The sequence below is a fragment of the Saccostrea echinata genome, unplaced genomic scaffold (genome assembly GCF_033153115.1).
Source record: "Saccostrea echinata isolate AGI-Se365-2 ecotype Australia unplaced genomic scaffold, CSIRO_AGI_Sech_v1 ptg000017l, whole genome shotgun sequence".
NCBI classification, from domain to species: domain Eukaryota; kingdom Metazoa; phylum Mollusca; class Bivalvia; order Ostreida; family Ostreidae; genus Saccostrea; species Saccostrea echinata.
Window position 1 is genome coordinate 7,221,360 of NW_026889766.1, and position 25,995 is coordinate 7,247,354.

A 25,995-nucleotide genomic window follows, 5' to 3' on the forward strand; every position below is an offset into this window, starting at 1 on the left:
ATACAATATTTGTCACCTCTTAGGAGGCTTTAACAAGCAGTTGTTAAGAAATATTTGGCAACCCTGAACAAAGGGTTACATGCGGTTAACAAATGGAATATTCAATTTAGTATGTAAGAAGTTGTTAACTTTCAAAAGAATATCGGAAAGCAACTGGAAAAAAATCTATGGATTGCTTTTGAAAATTCTAATAAAATGTCTTAAATTAAAAAAAATACTGTTCGGTTAAGAGGAGACCTATTTGATTCAATAAATGAAATCTTTTCTCTGGATTGCTTTAATAATTCTGATAAAATGCTCTAAATAAAATACACTATTTATAGCTGTATACTAAACTCTGAGATTAATTTTGTATTGTCCATCTTTCCCATAAACAGATTAAAAATTATCACTCATCAGAAAATATCCAAGTTTTGAAATTCTTTTATTCCTTTATTTTTTTGTTTTTATATCACAATCATAGGTAATACTTGTATACTGTGAACAATAGAAGTTACATGTACTTCATCTCAGAAGAACATTATTGAACTAAAACAAAACCTCCCAGACACTGTTACAATTTGTTGTTTTACTAACAACCATTCCCCCTTCCAAACTTCGACCTTATACAGATAATATATACTTTAAAAAAAAAATAATAATGATATATGATCAGGATTAATTTTGCTCAACTTTGAACTAAAATATGAATCAATTTCAGAAGTCAGGTTCTGGAATTCTGTCCCTTTACTTGATTAGAAAATCCAGAATTTTTTTTTTTTGCCAAACCCATATCAATCCTAAGTGTTAAACTTCTTTTCAACTTTGTTTATTATTTGTAAAGGAGATGGTTTTTGAAATATGATTTAAGAAATCTTTACTTTGTACAAAAACTTATTCAAAATTTCTTTTTTTAAAGTTCTAAATTCATAATTTTGATGACATCAATAGGAATATTTTTCTCTTATGTTTCATAGAATAATAAGGTTGTATATGGTATTAATAATCTTTGTCACCTCTGATGAGGTTAAGTGAAAAAAAAAAAATCTCAATTTGTAGGAAGTAAAGGATAATGTACATGGTCACTGAAAACAAAATATTTCCTAACATTTAAAAACATGATGTAGTCTACACGATTGACCAACGGGGCAAAGCTTGGTGAGGGATATTGCAGGAAAAAGTGGGGGGTGGGGGGGGTTAGGTTGGGAAGGGTTGGAAGGCAGATTTTTAATTTTTACCCCACCACACATACATTTTTAATTACCTTTAATTGTCCATCTTTCCTGTAAACAGAAAAAAAAATCAATTATCAGAAAATATTCAGGTTTTGAAATCTTTTATTCATTTATTTTTTTTTATGTGACAATCATAGATAATACTTGTATATACAGTGAAAATTTGAAATTACATGTACAGTATATCAAAACAACATTATTGAACTAAAACAAAATCTTACAGACACTTTTACAATTTGTTATTTTACTAACAACTATCCCCTCTTCTAAACTTCAATCTTACAGATATATATACTTTTTAAAAAATAATGATATATGACCAGGATTAATTATGTTCAACTTTGAACTAAAATATAAATCAATTTCAGAAGTCAAGTTTTGGAATTCTGTCCCTTTACTTGATTAGAAAATCCAGAAAATTTTTTTTAGCCAAAACCATATCAAGACTAAGTGTTAAACTTCTTTTCAACTTTGTTTTTTATTTGTAAAGGAGATGGTTTTTAAAATATGATTCAAGAAATATTTACTTTGTAAAATAAAATATTTGAAATTTCATTTTTTAAACTTTTAAATTTAAATTTTTGAGTATGTCAATAAGAATTTTTTTATGCTTTTGTGATATCTACCTCATTAAGGTTTTATATGGTTTTTATGTAAAATAAAATCTTTGTCACCTTCAATGAGGTTAAGTGTGAAAAATATAAATATGTTGGAAGCAAAGTATCATTCTAATGCAATTGTTTTGTAAAATAAATTTTGATTGGCTATTGCAATGATGTTTGAGGCAGCTAAACGAGCATTAATAAGAGTGAAAGCTTTCCATTGTGACGTCATAATAGAGCGACGCAAAAACACAACACTTTGTGACGTATTTCATGTAACAAAACTCAACAAAATAAGATGTAAACATCAAGCAAAAGGCATAAATTGCATTAGAATTGGAATAATTATCTTCTAATTTGGTATTTGCAACCGTTAATGATGATTTAACGGTCGCAAACATTCGTTATACTGGCTTCGCTTACAGTCGCAAATACCAAATTAGAAGATAGTTTTTCCCTAATTCGTATGGTCACTTAAAACAAAAATTTTTAAACAAATATATGATGTGGTCTGCAGAATTGATCAATGAGGCAAAGCTTTGTGAACGCTTGATTGATAAGTGTAGTTCATTTGTAGGGACACTGAACTTTGCTTGCTGAAAACAAAATCTCATTTCAACTTTTTATTAAAAGTAAAATTTTGTCTGCACCATTGGTAATTGGGACATAGTTAACTTTTTATGGATAGGTTTAAGTTTTTTTTCTTTATAAATCTCCATTGTTGAAAGTTAATTATCTTCTTCCACCAAAGAATCCCCATGTCAAAGCACACCTAGTTGGCTACTGATATCCTGAGCTATTACAACTGAAAATTGAATAGAATCCTCCAATTCAAAGATTGTTTAACACGGTCAATCAAATGCACGCTAACAAAAACAGGAAAAAACACATTGTTCAACATTTTGTGCAGAATTTTTTTTTAAATCTGAGAATTAGTTATATTTTGAAAATCCTTGAATAAATAGATTAACAACTAACTTTGATATTCAACACTGGATGAGCTCAATATTACAAATTTACAACATGTGAATTTTTTTGTAGATCTATAAACATTTGTAATGCACAGCCTCCAGGTGGCAGATATTTTTGAGAGGGATTTGGAAAGGGGGGGGGGGGGCTTTGAAAAATTGTTGATTTTTTAATAAAACAAAAACTAACAATTTCTGCAGAATGGTATTCGATGCAAGTTTGATAGCATGAATTTTATTAAGGCTTCTACTAATTTATTTAATACATGTATTTATCTATTTATTTATTTTTGGAATGGTCTTGCATATAAAATTGATCTATACATGGATTGTTGCCCTTTTAATAGAATGATTAATTTAGAAAAAAATATTTAATATACCTCCTTCTGTTGTTAAGGCTTTTTGTCTACATGCTAGATTATTCACTGTATGTAATAAATTTGACAGCTATTTACCTACTGTAGTATTCAAATTATTTTTTAAAACAAAATTGACTGTTAAAATTGGAAACTTAGCACCTTAATTTTAAATGTTATTATTGTCCTAAGTTTTGACAAGTGTGCACTTTGTTTTTTATGGTAAAAAATCCCACAACGTTATAAAAAAATTAATTTCTGGCACCTCCTCGGAGGTCAATTAAAGTACATATGTGCCAAAGGAACTTGGAAGAATATTAGCTGAGAAAACATTTTAGATGATAAAAATTTCATAAACTTATTACAGTAAAATCATGTATTTTTATTATAAATTTCCAGGGTCAGATTTAACTGTTCTATTTTTAGGTAAATTGCGGTTGTAAATAGTGAACATGCTTACAATGAATTCACACTTAAGCAAAGTTCTTTTCATTCCCTGTTAGTTTAAAACATATTATATAAACTGTTTGTATTAAACAGTAAGTTAGTAAATTATTTATTATAGTGATATGTATTATACAGTAATACAGTGTATTTTACAACAATATACTTAGATTTTTACACCCGGCCCAAAGGACCTATGTGTCACTGTTAATATTTTAACAATATACATATATACAGGCACATAAATGAAGATAAATTATATTAGAATGTTCTTTTTGTGAAGTTCTGACGAGTCTTAAAAGGATCGAATTTAAAGTTTGCAGAATGTCTAGGAAATTTACATAAAATATCTGAAAAGAATGTATCATCTAAAGACAAATTTGACAAATTTTTAAAACCTATTTTACGAAAGAAGTCTATCCTTTTAATTTCATATTTTGTGCAGATTTTTTTAAATCTGAGAATTAGTTATAGTTTTGAAAATTCTTGAATAATAAGCAGATTAACAACTTTGATATTCAACACTTGATGAGCTTAATATTACAAATTTACAACATGTGAATTTTTTGTAGATCTATATACAATTGTAATGCGCAGCCTCCAGGCAGATATTTTTGAGAGGGATTTGGAAGCGGGTGGGGGAGGGGGGGGGGGGGCTTTAACAAATTGTAAATTTTTTTAAAAAAACAAAAACTAACAATTTTTGTAATACACTAGTCGATACAAGTTTGGTAACATGAATTTTATTAAGGCTTTTACTAATTTATTTAATATTTATCTATTTATTTATTTTTGGATTGGTCTTACATATAAAATTGATCTATACATGGATTGTTGCCCTTTTAATAGAATGATTAATTAAAAAAAATATTTAAGATACCTGTTTCTGTTGTTGCGACTTTTTGTCCATATGCTAGATTTTTCATTGTATGTAATAAATTTGACAGCTATTTACCTACTTCAGTATTCAAATTATTTTTTTAAACAAAATTGACTTTTAAAATTGGAAACTTAGCACCTTAACTTTAAATATTGTTATTGTCCTAAGTTTTGACAGGTGTTTGTTATGATAAAAAATCCCACCATTTAAAAAAAAAAAATTAAATTTCTGGCACCTCTTCGGGGGTCAGTTAAAGTACATATATGCCAAAGGAACTCAGAAGAATACTAGCTGAGAAAACATTTTAGACGATAAAAATTTCATAGAACATATTACAGTAAAGTCACATAGTTTTATTATAAATTTCCAGGGTCAGTTTAAACTGTTCTATTTTTGGGTAAATCATGGTTGTAATTAGTGAACATGCTTACAACGAATTCACACTTAAGCAAAGTTCTTTTCATTCCCTGTTAGTTTAAAACATATTATATAAATTGTTTGTATTAAACAAATGAATCAAAATTCTTTGTCCCTGGCACTTAACTATATGCTTGTTAGCTGATTATGGATTAATAAGAATTAGAAATGATAGTGTTATCTTTTGTTTCAAAAATATGCTTTCACATTGATAGCAGGTGGCTGCTTTACAATTTTTATTTGAATCTTATTTACATATATGGCAAAAATAAAAAAAAAACAAAACAAAACCAAAAACCAAAAAACAACCCCCCCCCAACCCCCCCCCCCCCCCCCCCCCAAAAAAAAAGAAAGAAATGCATTTTCTTCAAAATGATGTTTTTGAATTTTTATTTTTTTTTTGGTTTTGGGGTAATTTTTTTTTCGTTGTAATATTTTTATCAGTACAGAGAAAATGAGTTACTTCCCTTTATTTGGAAAACGTGAAAAAAGAAGAATATCAAGCCTTTTTTATCTTGTGTTTGACCCCACCAGAGTATATGCAACTTTATTAATTAATTGTTACAGAGTTTCAAATATTGATTCTTTTAGAGTGTCTACAATATCTTTTAATGAAATTTCACAAATTAAGTTTGAAAAGCCATAACTTTCGATTTTGTTGAAATATCATATAATAATTACGACAGATGTTAAGTTTGCTTTTTAAATAAGGATAACTGGAAATATCCAGAAAGATATCTCTTTAAATAATATTTGACACCTCTTAGGAGGCAACTTAGACCACAAGAAAAACTTAGTCTAAAACCAAAGTCCACTTTTGCAGTTAATTTATTCGTAAATATGCTAAAATTGTGATTTCTTATGCAAGATAAGAGGAATTCAGTTCAGTAAATTTATTCAAGTGTATCAAATCTAACAAAAGGATTTTTTGTATAATTTGAGTTTTTTTGTAAAACAGAGCCCCGAGGTTCAACAATAATTAATTTGATTGGATGGTTTGAATTTGATCAGTCATTTGGTTGGCTATTTGGAAGACTGGTGAATGCTATTGTAAGCCAATAGCAAAATTTGTAAGTTTTTTGAAAAGTTTATTAAACAACTGTGATCGTATAGATTTTTAAATGCTTGTTTCTGAAATTTCACCAGAATAGACCAATACGCTGGTTGTAGCAAAAGTTTTAAAGATCCGTCCCAAATATTCCAGAAGAGCGTAGAACTAAAACTCCAAAAGTAATAATTAAGGTGATGTCCAAAGAATAAGAGTCCAATTTGTAATCCGAAGAGTCAGTAGATGCCTAATGAAGGTCAAAAGAAAGAAGGAGAGTATAGAATATAGTAGAATAGATTAAAAGTGCCATTTTCCAGCAAAACAGGGTATTTTGTGCTCAGAGGGTATTAATGGTCCCATGCAGATATAAAAGTACTTTTCATTGGCTGACTTAACATTGCCATACCACCTACGCTTACTCTGCAGGTCTGACCATTGACCTGTGGACCCCAACATGGCACCACCCTCCAATCCAGGTATACCTTCAGTAAACACCCAATTTAATGTTAACGCCCCCAAAAATCTACCTAATTCAAGATCAATAGTATACCGCCTGTCAATCATTAAAAAAACAATAGCTTCTGATATGATTGACGGGCCAGCTACATGGACTACCTGATAATCTGAGTTTGCATGTTTTGAAAACAATTACCTGGTCTCTCGTCAAACGCTTTCATGTACCGTGTGAAAGGTCGCTTTGTGTACACTGGTAGAAAAAAATCATGTCGCTGTTATATTGGTTGAGAATTTTATTTTTAAAAAAATAATTGAGAGTAGATAATTAAACAATGACTTCGTAATTTTTTTCCCCAATCTCCATTGTTGTATTGTACTTGGTAGCGATATGACGTCCAAGAGAACTGTAGAACTTTTCAAAGAAAAATTAGGCTAGCGGATATTCAAGCCCTCTTCAATAACTGAGATCCTGAGAGAGAAGAAGTTTCTGTAACAGCAAAGACCGATAATTCTTCCGAGCACCTTATTCAACATGTGCCTTGATTTTAAAAATGTACGTTATGCCCTTGTCTATCTTGCACATGGATACACAGAAGCTCAATTCGTCGTAATTGGAAACAATCGACCCCCTCCCCCACCATTTGAAAATTATAACAAAATGCAATGTATTAAATAAGAAAAGATATTTATACTAATTTAAATTAAGTATCTTGTATCTAACGCTATGAATTACTAAAGATTCTTTTTATATCCAAATCAGTAATTGGGCATAAGAACTTGGACCCTCAGAAATGGCGAATATTTGGACACCGTTGTTCATTAGAAAAGTAAATACTATTCCGATCATGGTAAATGTCCAAACAGTATAAGTGGAATCTTTCTATTTCAATATTCACACTTAATATTTTATAATAATTTCTTTTATTGGCGATTAAAATATTGATATGATTGCGTTGTAGTTTTGAACCCCCCCCCCCCCCCCTTTTTTTTTTAATGATTTTTAAAAAAGATATGTCCTTTTAATTTTTTTTTCTTCAAAAGATATTGACGAAAACGCTAAGTCTACAAATCTTATATTTCAGTACATCATTTATTTTTAAATATTTTCACTCAAAATTATGCACAAAATGCATAATGTTGACCCTGATTACCAAAAGCCGGACTTCCTGTGTAATGCAGCGTGTATAGGGATTTTTGACATCTTGAGTATTGGGGCTCTCCGGGTAAATAACACCAGTACTACGAAGACGAATCCACCTCCTCAGGTAACCGTACCGTAAAAAAATTGGGTCTTTAATAATATTTTTTGACTCAGTCCCCACCTCTGCACCACAGGAGTTCCAGCCATAGGCTCTTTTACTTATCTGCTTCAAAGTTTCCAATTTTATTACTCTTAATTAAGAATCTTAATAGTAACTTTACATTTCTGTTCAAATTTTATTACTTAGTATCGATGGGCTTCATTGGTCTATTCTGATCAATTCTATTACAAATGAGTTTACAAAATTATAGTTCATTGTATCAATAACAACATCCCAATTTGTTCTAACAATATAATTATAGTTCATGATGTTAAAGTCTACCTCCTTTGCAAATGAGTTCTGTTAAGTAATTGTGATATCAAGTATTTCTGTTCTAGTGATTTAAGTAAATAATTAATTGAAATGTAAATTTCAGTCTTAAAAGTTCATGACTACAGTAAAACATGCTATTGTAAACTTATTGGATATAAAGAATTACGCTTATAATGAAGCAAAATTGTATGTCCTTTGCACTTCGTTATATGTGTGCTTTACTGTATATGATTTGATAACTTTTACTTTAATAGGTATTTTTCTCACTAAGCACTATACACTTCCTAAAATTTCCTGGGGATCATACCTTCATGACATTTCAAATCTGTAATACATTTCTCTATTATTATTATAATTTTTTTTTTTTTTTTTGCCCATATTAATGTTATTTAAAATATTTTTTTTTTTTCATTGTATCTCTGTATTTGCAGACCAAAATTAGGGAAAATTGCTCAATAGATAAATTAGTGCTCAAAATGCAATCCTTGTTTTAATTATTGAACAAGTGAAAAGAGAAAAATTGCCATAGTGTGCCTTGTTCTTGATTTTAGAAATAAAAAAGATGTTTATTTTTAAAATGATTAATATATTATACTGAGGAATTATTTGATTTCAAATCTTTATTGTGTATTTTGAAAGTTAGAGTGTAGGAATTATTTCCCTTTACGGTAAAACATTTTTGTAACTGAAAATGAAATACACCAGTATTACTATAATGAAAAGCCTTAAAGCATATCAACATTGTAGAATATATGTCTCATTATTGATTAATGGGAAAAACAATTTAAAATTTAAAATTTTTAAAAAAAATTTTAGATAAATAAGTTTTAAAAATCATGAAATGTTCAAGTGGTATTAATTCAATGGAGTGTCATCCTATAAGGTGACCTACTGACAAATAAGTTGATAAATTTTGCGGTACCTCCATCTAAGTGAAAGGAGGTTATAATCAAGGTGAAAGGTGGACGAATTTACATGTATATGACTCTAAGAGGTCTGGAGTAGGCTCAACATTCCATGTACTATGCTAAGATACTGACATTTAATGTATAGAAGAAGGAAATTAGAAGTTTTACTTAGGAAAAGTATCTTTGTAATTATCGAGGAGGAAAATTAAAGTGAAACTTTGTTATTTACCCATTTTACTAAATTGTTGTAATTTAGATGAACAGAGAGGAAGTGTAGCTTGTTTAGCACATCCTCTGGTGAGGGATGGGGTAATTAGAGAGACATAAAGGACTTCCAATGTTGAAATGTATTAGGGAAAAAATCTATTGTTCTCCTCATTTCTCTATTAAAGTCATTCAAGTCTAGTCTGGACTAGGTAATATTAGAACAAACCTTTAACATTTCTAATTTGTATAACAAAACTATAGTTCATTTTATAATTATAGGTAATTTTTTTTTTTGCACAAATTTATTGAAATATTTGGCTTATGATTGTTATGAGATCTTCATTTGCATAGCAAAATAATTTTTTGTTTGTTTGCTGTTAAACGTACCTTCAAGAATTTTTCACTCATTTTGAGATGCCACCACGTGGCGGTGGAGGCCTGTACTTGGCACTTATGGCCTTTCAGCAGTGAGGGATTTTTTTGTGCCAGCACCTACTGAGACACGGGGCTCGATTTATACAGTCTCGTTCAAAGGACTGGTCTCCACATCACACAGGCATAACAAAATGGGGAAAACTTATTCTCAATAATTAACCTGTTAATAATCCAGTGCTTTTTCTAATAACAGTTAATGAACAAAGATTTGCTTTAGTGTTGTCAAATACAAGTGATTTTAAGTGTGAAGTCTTGCTCTATATCAGATACAGTCAACAAAGGCAATTATCTGTTAATGATGTATATATATATATAGCTAACCGTGCGGGTGCTCTAACCACTGAGCTACCGGGCCGACATACCCAGTCCCCGTTACACTCTTCCCCCCTTTTTCTTGAGGTTTTTCCATCCTGAAAACCTCACTGAGACTCTTTTTAACCACCCGTGGGTTTAATTGTTGGGCGCCAAAAAAAAAAAAATTTCGCGACACCTTATTTTCGCGAGATATATATTTGGTATTTATAAGTGAGACAAAATTTTCACGAATTCTGGATATTGTTGTATATAACTTATACTAGCCAAAATATGTGCGAGAATGAAATTTTCACAAGCAGATTGCCTCGCATAATTACTGATACACGAAAATAAAGTTCTCGCGAATAAAAAGGGATTTATAGTACACAGACTAAGCTAGACTGTTGCACCTGGTAATGAGCATGAGAACAAACTCTAGTCAAGAATTCAAATATTTAGTATTTTTAAAAATATTTGACAGACTTGAAACTTTTTAAACAGTTTGATAAATAAAAATTAAGATATTCAGAACCTCAATTGAAATTAGGTCTGTTTTCAGTTTATGGTCTAATCAAGGTATGGTCTGCTTATTTCCTTTATGGAGAAGAATTTTTTTGGTATTCATATAAAATAAAAAGTTTTTCTGTTACAGATAAAAACTACTTAATATTTATCTACAACATTGTATATGAATTCGATATACATGTAAATGAATGAATCCAATGTGAAAGTGTATGTGTCTGCTAACTGATAAAACTTGAATTGATGAGAACATTTTGACAAACATCAAATATGTGAATTATAAGTTTTACTAATTGAGCTGGAAGAATATTATTCTTTAAGAACCTTGGTATGAAAAAGGTGAAAAAAAATTTTTGGTACTGCATGTTGAGGTCAAGTAAAACATGCTAGATTGATTGGAAATGAATTAAGCTGTCCGTGAGTCCATGCAACTGTTGAATTTCTTAGGAGAGCTATTGATAATGATATCAGATGCATGTAACAAGTATATCACACAGATTTTTTTTTCATGCAGTATTTTCACCCTATCACACTGAAACAGTTTCACCCATTTTAAGGTTGTGTCAAATAGAGATACAATGTAACTCTGTTGAATCCATCCCCCCCCCCCACCAACCCCACCACTCCATCCCCATCCATCCCCACCCCACCCCTAATGAATGGGGCAAATGGCACAACAATAAAATGGGGGTGAAAAATTCCCTGTATACAGTACTTGGGGTGTTACATCCATTTATGTAAAATGCATGAAACAATGAATTAGGAAACACAGTAGTTAACCAAATTAATAGTTTTTTTTTTTCAAACATGTTTCCATTTTTTACTCAATTAAAAACTTACCGATTTTTTTTTTTTGCAGGAAAAAGGAGATCGAGGAGGAAAAAAATAGGTTGGAATTACTCCTGAAAAATCGAGAGGAGAGCCTGAGTAACTTGGAGGAGGAGCTTAAGTCGATTGGCAGCCAACAATGGCAATCTCCGGAGTATGTAGAAATGTTAACAGTTTTTTTTTTACTTTTAAACCGTATTTCCATAGTAAGAGGAAAAAAATGTTGAATTATGAGAATGTAATTTAAATGGTTTAAAGGCATGAGCATGGTACTGTAGTTTGAAAAAAAATTTAAACATTAATTTTCAAAGACGTGAATTCATGGGTCTCTTATACAACAAAACAACATTACCGGTAATTAATCCTAAGTGAAAATTAGTGATTTGATAGTTTTGATTATCATTTTCCTCAATACTGTAAATCACTTGCTACATGAAGTGAAGGTAACTCATTCAATGATTGAAAATATTTTTAAATAGAACATCTGGGGGTATATGTACTGTATGTGTACATAAATTGGAGTTTTCAAAATTTAGCCCAATCACTGGGTATGGAGTTGTTGGCAAAATCATCAATTAGTGCTATACATGTTCGTGCCGTATATTGTATTTATAAATGACTTCTTAGCGGTATTCATGAATTAGCGCATCCTTGTCCATGCCAAAGCCGCTAAAATATGAAGCCTGCTTTTTTAAGTACACATACAGTATTTGAGAGAAGTTTAATTTTGTGTAACTTAGACCTCCTGTGTAACTAAGTTTCTCTTGCGTTTAGGTATCATCAGAAAAGGCAGGAGGTGGAGAAACTTCGCTGTGATCTGGCGGACACCAAAGCAAAATTAGCCACACAGGAAGCTCTGCTAAAGGAGGTGACAGACGTTATTGATGCTGCAGGGGAAAACGTCCCAACGGCACTCGAGTTCTCGGTGGAAATCCCCCTGGATGACGGATCAGTATCGGTAAGTGATGTTCATTTTGAGGAATGGATTACAGACTGTAATGTTGCCTAATACAGTAAAACCTCGTTATCTCAAACTCGATGGGGACAGAGAAAAAAAACTTTTAGATATTTGAAGATTCAAGATATCAAGATTAGTGTGAAATTAATTCATTTTATGGATTTACGCAGATAAGTCTTTCTAGTCTTTAATTTTGCATATAATGATTATAACTGCAAAATTTATTGTTTCAAGATTCTTCCATTTAAAAAAAAATAGAGTGAAATGCTTACACTTGAATTTAGTTTCTTTCTATACAGTAATTAACTTATTGGTTACTTACTGATGACATCCCACTTAATCAGTTGGAAAATGTTATAGAATTTTACAGCTTGAAAATTGACACTCTTAGATACTTTTTTGAAATTATAAAAGAATGAATATTCTCTGGGGATTAAATTTTGTTTTTCAAAATTAATCAACCAAATAAGATCTCTATTGTAATATTCTTTGTGGTTACATATTTGATATGGTTATTTTTGAAATGACAAAATTCAGTATACATGAAATCTTTTTAGATAAAAAATTGACGAGAGTTTATCCCTACAGAATTTTTTGCTTCTACAGTAAATTCTATTCAAAGAGAAAAGATTTGATGAAGAATTCATTGTTGTGTTTCAGGGTAGCAAGTTTAGTAATAAAGGTCTGATGGGTATTAAGAGCCTCACTCAGACCATTAGTAAAGCCATCCGTAAGACTCACAACGAGAACGAGTCCAACCAGGAGGGCTACGAGGATTCAGAAAAAGAGGGCAACAGAAGTAACGGTCCGCAGTCCCCTCCTACGTCACCGGATTACCAGGTATTAAGGGGTGGATCAAAGGTTTATAAGGGGGAGTGTGGGTTGGAAATAGGGGGATCAAAGGAATTTTGTGAAAGAGAATTGAGATGACAAGGGTGGATGAAAGATTTATAACAGGGAGTGTGTGCAGGAAATGGGTGGATCTAATGAATTTTTGAAGGAATGTGGGTAGGAAATTGAAAGAATTTATGAGAGTAGGTATATTCCTATACATATATTGAAAACTACCTCCCTTTGTCAGCATAATCAACATTTCTTTGTAACATAACTGTAAATATTTTAAACCTTCGAACACCTTTGGACAATCTGTGTCATTGTTAATTGTCTTGATATGAGGTAACAAGGGATAAATATTGAACATTAAGTATGCAGGTTTTCAAAACAACTCTGTGTTTATGTACTTAAGCAATTTTACACACAGTTGGCTGACAACCCTTCATCTAGTGGTTCGGAGGTCCCAGTGGAGGAGCAGGACTGGTTTCACGGGGTCCTTCCAAGGGAGGAGGTCCAAAGGTTACTGACCAAGGACGGGGATTTCCTGGTCAGGGAGAGCAAGAATCGGAAGACTAACGAACCTCAATATGTGCTGTCTGCATTCTGGCAGGGCCATCGGCACTTCATTATACAGTATGCAGATGTAAGTCAGAAAGAGGTTATGAGGCTTAGATTTAATTAGATCATCTTCATGACATTGAGTTTTTCATAACATGTATTTATTTTTTATGCCCCGCCATGAATATGGCCGGGGCATATAGTGTTTGTCATGTCCGTCTTCCGTCCTTCCGTCCTTCTGTCCTTCCGTCTGTCCTTCCGTCACACTTTGCGTTTAGCTCTGTTCAAAGTTCAGTTTCAAAGAAACTATCCAAGATATTTTTATCAAACTTCATATGCTGATAGATATTGATGAGAGCTATGCAACTGCATCAACATTTTTTGACCTTGACCTTTCCTTTGACCTTGACCTCACTTTTCTTAAATTAGTGTTTAGCTCAGTTTTAAAGATACCATTCAAGATAGTGTAATCAAACTTCATATGTTGATGCATACTGATGTAAGCTTTTCAACTGCATCAAAATTTTTTTACCTTGACCTTTCTTTTGACCTTGACCTCACTTTTCTTAAATTAGTGTTTAGCTCAGTTTTAAAGATACCATTCAAGATATTTTTAACAAACTTCATATGCTGGTACATACTGATGAGAGCTATTCAACTGCATCAACATTTTTTACCTTGACCTTTCCTTTGACCTTGACCTCACTTTTCTTAAATAAGTTTTAGCTCAGTTTTAAAGATACCATTCAAGATATTTTTAACAAACTTCATATGCTGATACATACTGATGAGAGCTATGCAACTGCATCAACATTTTTTACCTTGACCTTGACCTCACTTTTCTTAAATAAGTTTTAGCTCAGTTTTAAAGATACCATTCAAGACAGTGTTATCAAACTTCATATGTTGATGCATACTGATGTAAGCTATTCAACTGCATCAACATTTTTTGACCTTGACCTTTTTGACCTTGACCTCACTTTTCTTGAATTAGTGTTTAGCTCAGTTTTAATGAAACTATTCAAGATATTTTTAACAAACTTCATATGTTGATACATACTGATGACAGCTATTCAACTGCATCAATATTTTTTACCTTGACCTTTCCTTTGACCTTGACCTTACTTTTCTTAAATAAGTTTAGCTTAGTTTTAAAGATACCATTCAAGACAGTGTTATCAAACTTCATATGCTGATACATATTAATGAGAGCTATTCAACTGCATCAACATTTTTTGACCTTGACCTTTCCTTTGACCTTGACCTCACTTTTCTTAAATCAGTGTCAAACTGTATATGCTGATACATACTGATGAGAGCTATTCAACTGCATCAATATTTTTTGACCTTGACCTTTCCTTTGACCTTGACCTCACTTTTCTAAATTAGTGTTTAGCTCAGTTTTAAAGAATCCATTCATAATATTTTTATCAAACTTCATATGCTAATACATACTGATGTAACCTTTTCAACTGCATTTACATTTTTTGACCTTGACCTTTCCTTTGACCTTGACCTCACTTTTCTTAAATTAGTGTCAAACTTCATATGCTGATACATACTGATGTAAGCTATTCAACTGCATCAATATTTTTTCACCTTGACCTTTCCTTTGACCTTGACCTCACTTTTCTCAATTTGTGTTAAAATGTTGCATTACTAATATACCCTCGGCGGGGCATTCATGTCCTATGGACATATTTCTAGTTTTTAAAGTAATATTATCCAGAAATGTAGAAAAAAGAATTGCCGAAGTTTTTGACTGAAAATTTATGTCTAATGATTTACCCTAGCAGAATTTAATTGATTTTTTAAGACTTGTTTTCATTACTTTTTAAAATATTTTTTGCATTACCTTAATTTCTTCTCAAATGACCAACAAAAAAAAAATTAGAATATCCTGTTTGTTTTTGACCTCAGAAAGGAAAAATACCATTTTAAGGGCATTTATTTAATCAAAACATGATTCCTTTTGTATTTCAAGCAATTATCTAAAAAATTGTGAAATATACTTATTTATTGATATAAAACTTTGTACTATAATTCAGATAGAAAGTTGCATGCATATCAGCACAATACAGAGGTACGGTGTATATGCTTTGAACTTCAAGCAGATCAGCTTAAATTGAACATACTTTTTCCCAGTAAATGGTAATTTTTTCTCTCTTTGTATTTTGACAGAATGGCTGGCGATTTGAGGGCCGATCTTTTCCCACCATTTCTGAACTCGTAAATTATCAGCATTTGTCTGGTGAACCAGTAACCACAAAATCACAGACAATCCTAAAAACTCCCATCATCCGCGAACAATGGCAGCTTAGGAATGACGACATTGCCTTGGAAATGAAGATAGGAAATGTAAGTTTTTCAAGTTGTTATAGTTGCATCTGTTTTAGGTGGCCATTATATCCAAATTATGACTTTGTTTGAATATTGAGCAAATTTTAGCAGGAGAACTGTCAGAAAAAATTCAAAGCAATGACTTTTTATACATGTTGCAGCTGCATGAAAATAAATCTTAAAAATGCACCTTTCTAAAATTTGGAGGACTGTTCAAAGATAAGTTACAAGCAGTTCCTGGTCAAAGCAAATAATTAATATACAGTTGAACCTTGTTATCTTGAACACCAATATCTTAAATTATATGTCGAAGTGAGTCAGCAGTCGTAATGAATTTTCCTTATGCTTATTACTTTGATATCTCAAGTCCTCAGATATCTCAAGTTAAATCTTGGTCCCATTGAGTCTGAGATAACAAGGTTTGACTGTAGTTATATAGAAAGACTTTAGGCATTGCCTCTAATTTTGTCATTTTCTCGGTTTAAGGAGGAGAAGGACCTTGAGCTGAAAAAATACTTGTCATTCAATTTTTTTCATATTTTGTATATTTCTAATTAAGTATGTCCCACATATCTTAAAGCAGTTATATCATTAGGTTTCTTACCTTATTTTGGAGATATCGATTGACAAATACTATACCCTACCCTATCTAAGTGGAGTTTTAATTCTCCATGCTTCCGGGCTCATTACTCTGTCCATAATGGGATTTTTTAAGCATATATAAAAAATATCAAAGTGGACATGTATCTTTTAAATTATTTCAGAGTATAACTAGGATTTAAAATTCGAAAAAGCAAGTTTTGTCCATCACACTGCATCTGGATAGGGAAAATTACGCACTTTTTAAGACAACTTAAACAATAAGAAACGTAATTTTCAAACAATTCTATCATTCAATATTTTTTAATTTACGTTGAAATGCAAATCCTTCAAATTATTGATTAACTGTAAAAATTTCGAATGGTGAAGCTGACCTCAATATTGCACAGGACATTGTTAAAGACGACATAAGCATGACAAAAACGTGCCATGTAACATTTCTTGAGTACGGGAAAAACCAACTATGACATCACACGTAAGCTAAATAAGCGAAATAAGATATACCTACATATGATTTCCATCAACAGCCATGCAAAAATAATTTTTGTGTTCCCCGTTTCTCAAAATATTTCATCATATACTGATTATGGCCTGTTTTTACATAATAATACCGCCCTGTGTTCACCGAGTATGATCTTGCTGTACTAACAGATCGTGTATGACGTCACCGACTTGTTGGACAGTTTAGGGAAGCAGAGGAGTGGATCAATCTTTTTCATAATTTGTTAATGTTTACAAGAATGTTAAAACTTTTTAATTATTTTTATATAAGATGGTAATTAAAGTTAAAAAATTGTCAAAAATTTATACAAGAATTGATGCTTTACACGTTTTGCACTTATATAAACGGAGACTATGACGTAGTTAAACAGAGTCATGTGACCATGTGTCCTTCATCCCCTTAAATTAGATATTTGTCTAATAATACATGTAATTGATATACATGTAAATACACTGGAATTTTATTTTCAAAAACACTTATATACCTAATGCCAGGAACACATCCCAGTCCAATTATGAATTTGAACTTTGACCTATGAATTTATTTAAATGCTATAATTTCTTGAACACTATGATATTTGGAAACTTCTGAAATCTCTCAATTTTCAGAAAGTCCCACTGTGTTTGAAAAATCAAGGTTTGACTGTATAATGTTTTTCATTTCCCATTCTCTCATCATAGGGTAACTTTGGAGAAGTGTACAAGGGAGTTTATAAGCCTAAGTCAATGGTTGTAGCTGTAAAAACGTGTCGAGATACCCTGTCGGAGGAACAGAGGAAGAAATTCCTTCAGGAGGGGAGGATCCTTAAACAGTACGACCATCCCAACATTGTACGATTTATCGGCATTGCAGCTCAACGTCAGCCTGTCATGATAGTCATGGAATATGTAGCGGGTTAGTAGACAGTGAAATTTGTTATGTCTTACCAGTGTTTTTTATCACCCCAAATCACGGCAGAATAGAGGCCATTTTCCCTAGGAAATGTCACTCTTTATGAAAAGAACTACATGTATATTTCCCCAATTATTTTAAAAGATTTTATTGTCAAATTCTTCACAATTTGGATGAAAAAAGTCTTCTTTTAAATAATTAGATGGAAAAAAAAAATACGTTGCTTAAAATAGTTAGTCATTTGTTTCTTTACATTGGGCAAGGAATGAACTCGGAACCTTTGGACTGCATTTTTTGACAATCTTCTAGTTATAGAGATTACAGAGCCGTGCAATTTTTTATACCCAATAATGAGCAAGACGAAATTAATTTTGGGAGATATGATGGATGTATAAGAAAAAATGTTAATTTTAAGATGAACTTCCTATTTTAGATGTTTAATGCTTTGAATTTAAGATAATTACGTAGATTCCTAAATATATGCAAGGAAGTTATTATTGCTTAATTTTGCAAGAAGCTTGTGAATAAAAATTACTTCTTTTTAATTTTTATATAGCTGAAGTACATGTTAAAGCTGTAGAGAGACAGTTCACCCTTGAATTCATGTTTCTCGTGATTTGATGTCTTTTTGTCATTTCAGGATATTCAGTCTTTGTCATACAAGGAATTAACAGAAGTCAAGACTGTTTCTGAATTACTACTGTTTGACTGTACATGTACATATTTTTTTTTTAATTAAATTTCGCTTTTTAGGAGGTGCCCTGTTAAATTATCTAAGGAAACAGGGTAAAACTTTATCCAAGAAACAGCTAACAAAGATGTGTGAAGATGCAGCCAGTGGGATGGCGTACCTAGAAAGTAAAAACTGTATACACAGGTAAGAAATACTGTATATAACATATAGAGAGTAAAAACTGTATACACAGTTGTGAGAAATTGTTTGTATGTATGCTCAATTATATACACAGTTTAGGAAAAATTTATTTGAAAGTATGTAAACATCTAGAGCATAAATTTGTGGCCATGGAATAAGGCATGCTTGGTCAAACACACATGATTTATTAAGTAAAATGTATTAAATGTTTATTTAGAGACCTGGCAGCCAGGAATTGTCTGGTTGGCGACAAGTCAGTGGTGAAGATCTCGGACTTCGGGATGTCCCGGGAGGAGGAAGAATATGTCGTGTCAGATGGGCTGAAACAGATCCCCATCAAATGGACTGCACCAGAGGCCTTACTGTATGGTACGTAAAAATCTTCTACTGTAAATACTTTCATTATTCATGTTGTTCTGAAGCAGGGACGAATGACAAAGGTACTTGTCTGTGTGGCATGGTATATCCTCTGAAGTCCCTCTTTAACCATGCTTGTGTCCCTCTCTGATTGGGTAACAGCATGTAGATTTGTATACCTGTACTGCAACTAAATATTAGGGCTGTGTAAATTGATTTCTTAAATTTGAATTTTGCACTGAAAGGAACATGGATGTACATATATTTATCATCAAAATTTAGCTGAAGTTTTTAAAGTTTTTTTTCCCCATAACTTACTTCTTTATCAGGAAAGTCATTTAACTTTTTACAAAGAAAAAAAAAATTCAAATCTTGATCACATGACTGTTATATGACTTGTATTTTAGGAAAGTACACATCTCTTTGTGATGTTTGGAGTTTTGGAATCCTAATGTGGGAGATTTTCTCTGGTGGTATCACTCCTTACTCTGGAATGACAAATAACCAGGCTAGAGAACAGATAGACAGAGGTAAAAGGGAAAATAAACAGGAATATTTTTAATGTGTTAAAATTATTGTAGATTCCTAAATATACGCGAGGAATAAAGCACCACTTGCGGAATAAAGCACCTCTTGCGAAATAAAATTACTCACTTTTATTTTTATTGTGCTTTAATGTATGTAAAATCACTAGATAAATCACCCATTTGTGAATTATTGTTCTTGCGATTTGACACCCTTGGGCCATTTCGCGATATTAAGTACTAATGTAAGTTAAGCAATCTAAAGCATCAGGGCAATTATTCTCATTTTTGTAATTTAATATTTCTTATAGATGATTTTTAATTTTCAGGCTATAGAATGCCGCCCCCGGAGGGTACCCCTGATGCCTGCTATGACCTAATGATGAAGTGCTGGGAGTACAATCCTAATGACCGCTATCACTTTGGCAAAATCCACAAGGAACTTCAATCAATCTTTAAGTCATTATGATAATTTCCCAAGAGTCTGTGTGGTTTCCCATGATGCAACAGCCTGTCGTTCATTGGTGAAATTTTACATTTAAAGTTACATGTGAATATAAAAAGAGACATAGTCTTTCATGAACCTGAACAAATAAGAAAAGACCACATATGAGATTTTTTAACAGCAAGAGACAATCACAAGAGTTAATTGAACTTTGACCTCTTTGATGGGGATCAGAGGTTAAAGGTTATAAAGGTTAAGTTTAAGATAACATATAAATAAAGAAAGGAAGGTTGATATTTTCTCCATGATCCACAAACTTGGAGACCATTGTTATTATGTTGTTATATTTTAGTGATTTGCATATATGAGGTCACAACCTTTGACCTTGAACCGTTGCCTTAATGATATACAATGTAGCATCTGTCACCATTGCTGTTTAGTCAAAACTATGCATAATGATTGTATAAATATAAAGTTTATTAATATTTACCTGTAAGTTGTTTTTAACCATGTGTTTATCATAATTTCCTCTTCGTTGATTGTCTGTAAGAGACCTGCCTTTGCTTGTCTGATTTTTAGAAATCTTTTATGAAATGTAATTTGATGTATATTATTCATGAACTTGTTATAAAAGTTTTGAAAATTTTCATTGATTTTAATAAGGAATTCCACGTTCAGATAATGTTTCCTTGGTTAAATTCAAGTTGTGCCGAAAAAGTAGCACATACATACATGTACACACTATATAATGTTCAGATTTTTTAAAGTAGCAGCTTTGCTTAGCAAGTTTGCTTTCATAGCAATTCAAACTGATGAAAAATCAAAAGCAATCCTCTGAAGGAAAACCTTCATGTGTAAGATAATGAAAGGCAGTTTTATGAAAAAAAAATATATCCAAAAGATGAAGACAAGATATAATTAGCATCATAATAATGAGGGACCATTGTTGTCTAAGCTTCAATGCAGCCTTATTTTCTTGGTAAAAAGAATTATAGAGCAAAAATTAGCAATAAGCATATAATAGCTAAATTCAATTTTCTTTCAATATTTAAGATTTAGAAACACAAATTCTTATCGTGATATCTTGTCAGTGATTGGTTGCATCATAATACCTTTTCAGTGATTGGTTGACCCATGTTACCTTGTCAGTGATTGGTTGAATCATACATTGTCAGTGATTGGTTGAATCATACATTGTCAGTGATTGGTTGTAGAATCATTTTTTCTGCTGACATTTATATTCAATATTTTTAAGTGCCAACAGCAACTGTGGTTGAAGCTAGGTCACCTTTTGTTACCATTTACTGTATAGTACGGGAATATTAATAAGACAAGTGCAGTCCTTTGTGTAAAAATGCATAAAATACCAACAAAAATGACATTAATAAAGATAAGCTGATATAAAGCAAACTTTTAATTTTGATTCGTTCTGAATTACTGCATTAATTTTAAATTTTGTTGTAATTCATGTCTGTAATGATCATTAATATATATTTTTTTTCCAAAAAAAAAAAACCCACATAAGTCCTTATATTATTTTTATATAAGTTGTAAAAGCTATCTCATAAGTGTAAAAAAAAAAAATTGATCTCCAAAATCATACTTTTTATTCCCCAAAGTATGTTGATATTGCCTTTATGACTGTGCGAGCAGATTTTTGATGTCATTTAGCTATCAGAAGCTTTTTTTGTATGAAAATCATTTATACAGAATGTTAAGACTTATTGAACCCTACATTATAAAAAATCAAAACAATCACACAATGGTAATTTACATCATGTTTTTTTTATTCCACTTAGACTGTATATACATGTATAAATAATATTTACAATTCTAATATATTTAAAAAAGATATAATTAATATATCCATACACATGCTTTTACATTTTGATTTTTTGTAAAATTCTTATACGATGTGTTCTTTTTTTTCATATGTATGTTAACATCACTCAGTTAGTTGTTCCTGAATAATGCAATTTTTCAACTGCTTTGTATTACAAACTTTCATGTGATCATATGACAGTTTTCTATGTTATTTATTACGTATATGAAATGTTATTCTTTTTAATTATGTATATATAGCAGGTAAGCTTGCTGGGCAAATCAGATAAAGTGTTATTGTTGATGTAAAAGAACATATATTACTTGTGAATATATTGTGTATGAATACATTACATATTGATGTTATTTCTTATAAGTATATTTCACTTGTACACTTGCTGGACAAATCAGATATTATGCTATTGTTGATATGAAAGGAAATGCCTTGTTACTAAATACTTGTTGTGTAAATATTATTACTAATTAATTTAGCGCCTGTTGTGAAAGGATGATGTAATTGACCAGATCAATAGTTAGCAATTAATATTTGTTTATGATAATTATATTTAAAAAGTGTAAATCATATCTAGAGACCATTATAACACTTGTTCTTTGGTTTCTTAAACTGCATTCAGTGGGGAAAAAATATTGCATCAACAGTGGTTCAGTTAATATTTCCCTCTACATTTAAGTGAATGTCAACTCTTGTTCATGGAAATTAAATTACTTCGATAAGGTTTTTTTCTTTATTTGTCAAATTAAATGACTTTTTTCCATAAAAAAGGATTTTCCCCAACAATCAAATGATTTTAAATTACCATACCTATACTGGATTGCAAAACTCCATAAAAATACTTACAAACAAAGGTACATAGCGGGTTCCAGTTAATGTTCTACCAAGCCTCTTTCTTTACTCCTCACTAAAAAATTACAGCAGTGAAGGAGAAACTTCAGGAGTACGGTACAACAGTATATTCAAGAAGTGGTGTTAATCAGATCTGAATACCTAATAATTCCACGGAACTTTTAGAAAATTTGAAATCACAAGATTTGAACAAAATCAATAACATGAAAATGTACGAATTTTCTACACTTAATACAACCATTCCCCATGATTAATTAAAGTCCGGGCTTTTTGACATCATAGACAGCTGCTTTTTCAATAAAAATGGAACTCGTAAGGATACTTACCTTGTCATTGGTCATTTGCAAAATTATATTTTTAAAAAACATTCTGATTGTACACATAAGTACTCTGAAGTTGATATTAAAAAGATGCTTGGGTTTATGATTGACAATATAATTGTACTTTAGGGAGATCAGGTCTTCTAACAATCAGTTGGAATTCCCATGGGTACCAATTGCGCCCCCTTATGAGTAGACCTATTTTTGTAGTCATATGAAGCAGAACTTATTCAAAAACTTCTACATGAGAAGAAGAAAACACTTGCTGTGGCCTTCAATTCGACATTTAGATATATCGATGACGTATTTTCAATTAACACTAGCTACTTCCATTCATATGTTGACTCGATATATCCCAGTGAGCTTGAAATAAAAGATACCACAGAGTCTGACACATCTGTTCATATTTGGATATTTTACTAGTAAAAGACTTTAATGGTCACCTAACAACAAAGCTTTATGATAAACATGATGACTTCAATATTCCAGTCAACTTCCCTTACTTAGGTAGAAGTATGTACCCTTATCACTTGCATATGGGGTTTTTGTGAGCATGCTCTAGGTATGAACAATTTCCAAAACGAGGCAACCTATTGAATGACAAACAAGTTGATGAAATAAGGATATCAACAGTCTTATGTGAAGTCATCATTTCGCAAGTTTTATGATCGATACAATGGTCTTGTCAGCAAACACAGCCTATCATTAAGTCAAATGCTGACTGACGTTTTTAGGTCACCTGAGTCACTCAGGTGACCTATTCCTATCGGTTTTTGTCCGTCGTCATGCGTTAACTTTTGAACATTTTCAGCTTCTTCTCTAAAACCACTCAACCAATTTCAACCAAATTTGGCATATAGCATCTATGGGTGAAGGGGAACAAAAATTGTGAATTTCATGGTCCCTGCCCCCCTGGGGCCTGAGGGGTGGGGCTAAAATCACCAAAATTAATGCAATCTTTAAAAATCATGATTGAAATAAGCATTGAGCCCTCTACCAAAATTGTGAAATTCATGGCCCCAGGATCAGGGGTTCTGGTGCTAGGGTGGGGCTATATAGATCATATAGTGAAAGTGCATAATTTCTTTGAAAATCTTCTTCTTTGCTCCTGGGAATCAAATAAACTAAGTACATAGTTATGAAGAGCAAGAGTGCATTATCCAAAATTGTGAAATTCATGGCCCCAGGGTCAGGGGTTCTGGAGTTAGGGCGGGGCTCTATTGATTATATAGTGAAAATGCATTATTTCTTTGAAAATCTTCTTCTCTGCTCCTGGGTATTGAATAAACTAAGTACATAGTTATGATGAGCAAGAGTGCGTTTCCCAAAATTGTGAATTTCATGGTCCCAGGGTCAGGGGTTCTGGTGTTAGGGCGGGGCTCTATTGATTATATAGTGGAAATGCATTATTTCTTTGAAAATCTTCTTCTCTGCTCCTAGGTATTAAATAAACAAACTAAGTACATAGTTATGATGAGCGAGAATACCTTTTCCAAAATTGTGAATTTCATGGCCCAAGGGTTAGGGGTTCAGGTGTTAGGGCGGGGCTCTATTGATTATATAGTGAAAATGCATTATTTCTTTGAAAATCTTCTTCTCTTCTCCTGGGTATTAAATAAACTAAGTACATAGTTATGAAGAGCAAGAGTGCCTCTCCCAAAGTTGTGAATTTCATGGCCCCAGGATCAGGGGTTCTGGTGTTAGGGCGGGGCTCTATTGATTATATAGTGGAAATGCATTATTTCTTTGAAAATCTTCTCTGCTCCTAGGTATTAAATAAACTAACTAAGTGCATAGTTATGATGAGCAAGAGTGCCTTATCCAAAATTGTGAATTTCATGGCCCCTGGATCAGGGGTTCTGGTGTTAGGGCGGGGCTCTATTGATTATATAGTGAAAATGCATTATTTCTTTGAAAATCTTCTTCTCTGCTCCTAGGTATTAAATAAACTAACTAATTACATAGTTATGATGAGCAAGAATGCCTTTTCCAAAATTGTGAATTTCATGGCTCCTGGATCAGGGGTTCTGGTGTTAGGGTGAGGCTCTATTTATTATATAGTGAAAATGCATTATTTCTTTGAAAATCTTCTTCTCTGCTCCTGTGTATTATTTAAACAAACTAAGTACATTGTTATGATAAGCAAGGATGCCTCGTCCAAAAATTGTGAAATTCATGGCCACAGGGACAGGGGTTCTGGTGCTAGGGCGGGGCTATATAGATCCTATAGTGAAGGTGATTTATTTCTTTGAAAATCTTCTTCTCTGCCCCTGGGTATTATTTAAACAAACTAAGTACATTGTTATGATATGCAAGGATGCTTCTTCCAAAATTGTGAATTTCATGGCCCCGGGGTCAAGGGCTCTGGTGAAAAGGGGGGAGGGCTCTATTGATTATATAGTGAAAAAGCAAAATTTCTTTGAAAATATTCCTTTCTGCTTCTGGTTAAAAAGCAAAGAAGATGTGCATAGTTATGATGAGCAAGAGTGCTTCTTCCAGAGTAGTGAATTGCATGAGCCCTGGGTCAGATGTGCTGGCGTAAGGGTGGGGCTCTTGATAATATAGTGAAAATGCATTAATTCTATTTAATTATCCTGTCTGCTCCTTAGTCATGTTAGTGTTAAGCAGATAAAGAAAGTGATTACTTATAATGAGCAAACTTCTTGTCCCAAGGTCAGAGGCTCTGGTGTTTCTCAGTGGGGAGGGGGGCTCTATTGATAATATAGTGAATCTGTAGTAAAAATGCATTATTTCTTTAAAAATCTTCTCCGCACCTGTGCATATCAGAGGCAAAAAGAGTAAATGTTTTAATAAGGAAGGGTATTTTTCACTAGAGTTTGAACATCTGGACCATTTGGTCAACTGGTCTGGTCCTGGCAAGGGCTCTATTAATTTGTATTCTTTTGAGAGGAGTTATTCCCCTTTGCCATTTACTTTTGATAATTAATCACTG

General features: G+C 32.0%; 1 protein-coding gene across 1 annotated transcript in view; it reads left to right on the top strand.

Annotated features, from left to right (window-relative positions):
- The window catches only part of LOC133189169 (tyrosine-protein kinase Fer-like), a 38,518-nt gene extending 17,901 nt beyond the window's left edge, over nucleotides 1-20,617 (top strand). The window contains exons 8-17 of the mRNA XM_061324577.1: nucleotides 11,185-11,307; nucleotides 11,928-12,111; nucleotides 12,772-12,951; nucleotides 13,373-13,588; nucleotides 15,685-15,861; nucleotides 17,626-17,839; nucleotides 18,590-18,713; nucleotides 18,928-19,079; nucleotides 19,475-19,597; nucleotides 19,921-20,617. Coding sequence (XP_061180561.1) covers nucleotides 11,185-11,307; nucleotides 11,928-12,111; nucleotides 12,772-12,951; nucleotides 13,373-13,588; nucleotides 15,685-15,861; nucleotides 17,626-17,839; nucleotides 18,590-18,713; nucleotides 18,928-19,079; nucleotides 19,475-19,597; nucleotides 19,921-20,060 — 1,633 coding nt within the window. The 3' untranslated portion in view covers nucleotides 20,061-20,617. The remainder of the gene's footprint in view (nucleotides 1-11,184; nucleotides 11,308-11,927; nucleotides 12,112-12,771; nucleotides 12,952-13,372; nucleotides 13,589-15,684; nucleotides 15,862-17,625; nucleotides 17,840-18,589; nucleotides 18,714-18,927; nucleotides 19,080-19,474; nucleotides 19,598-19,920) is intronic.
- Nucleotides 20,618-25,995: the final 5,378 nt, after the last annotated feature.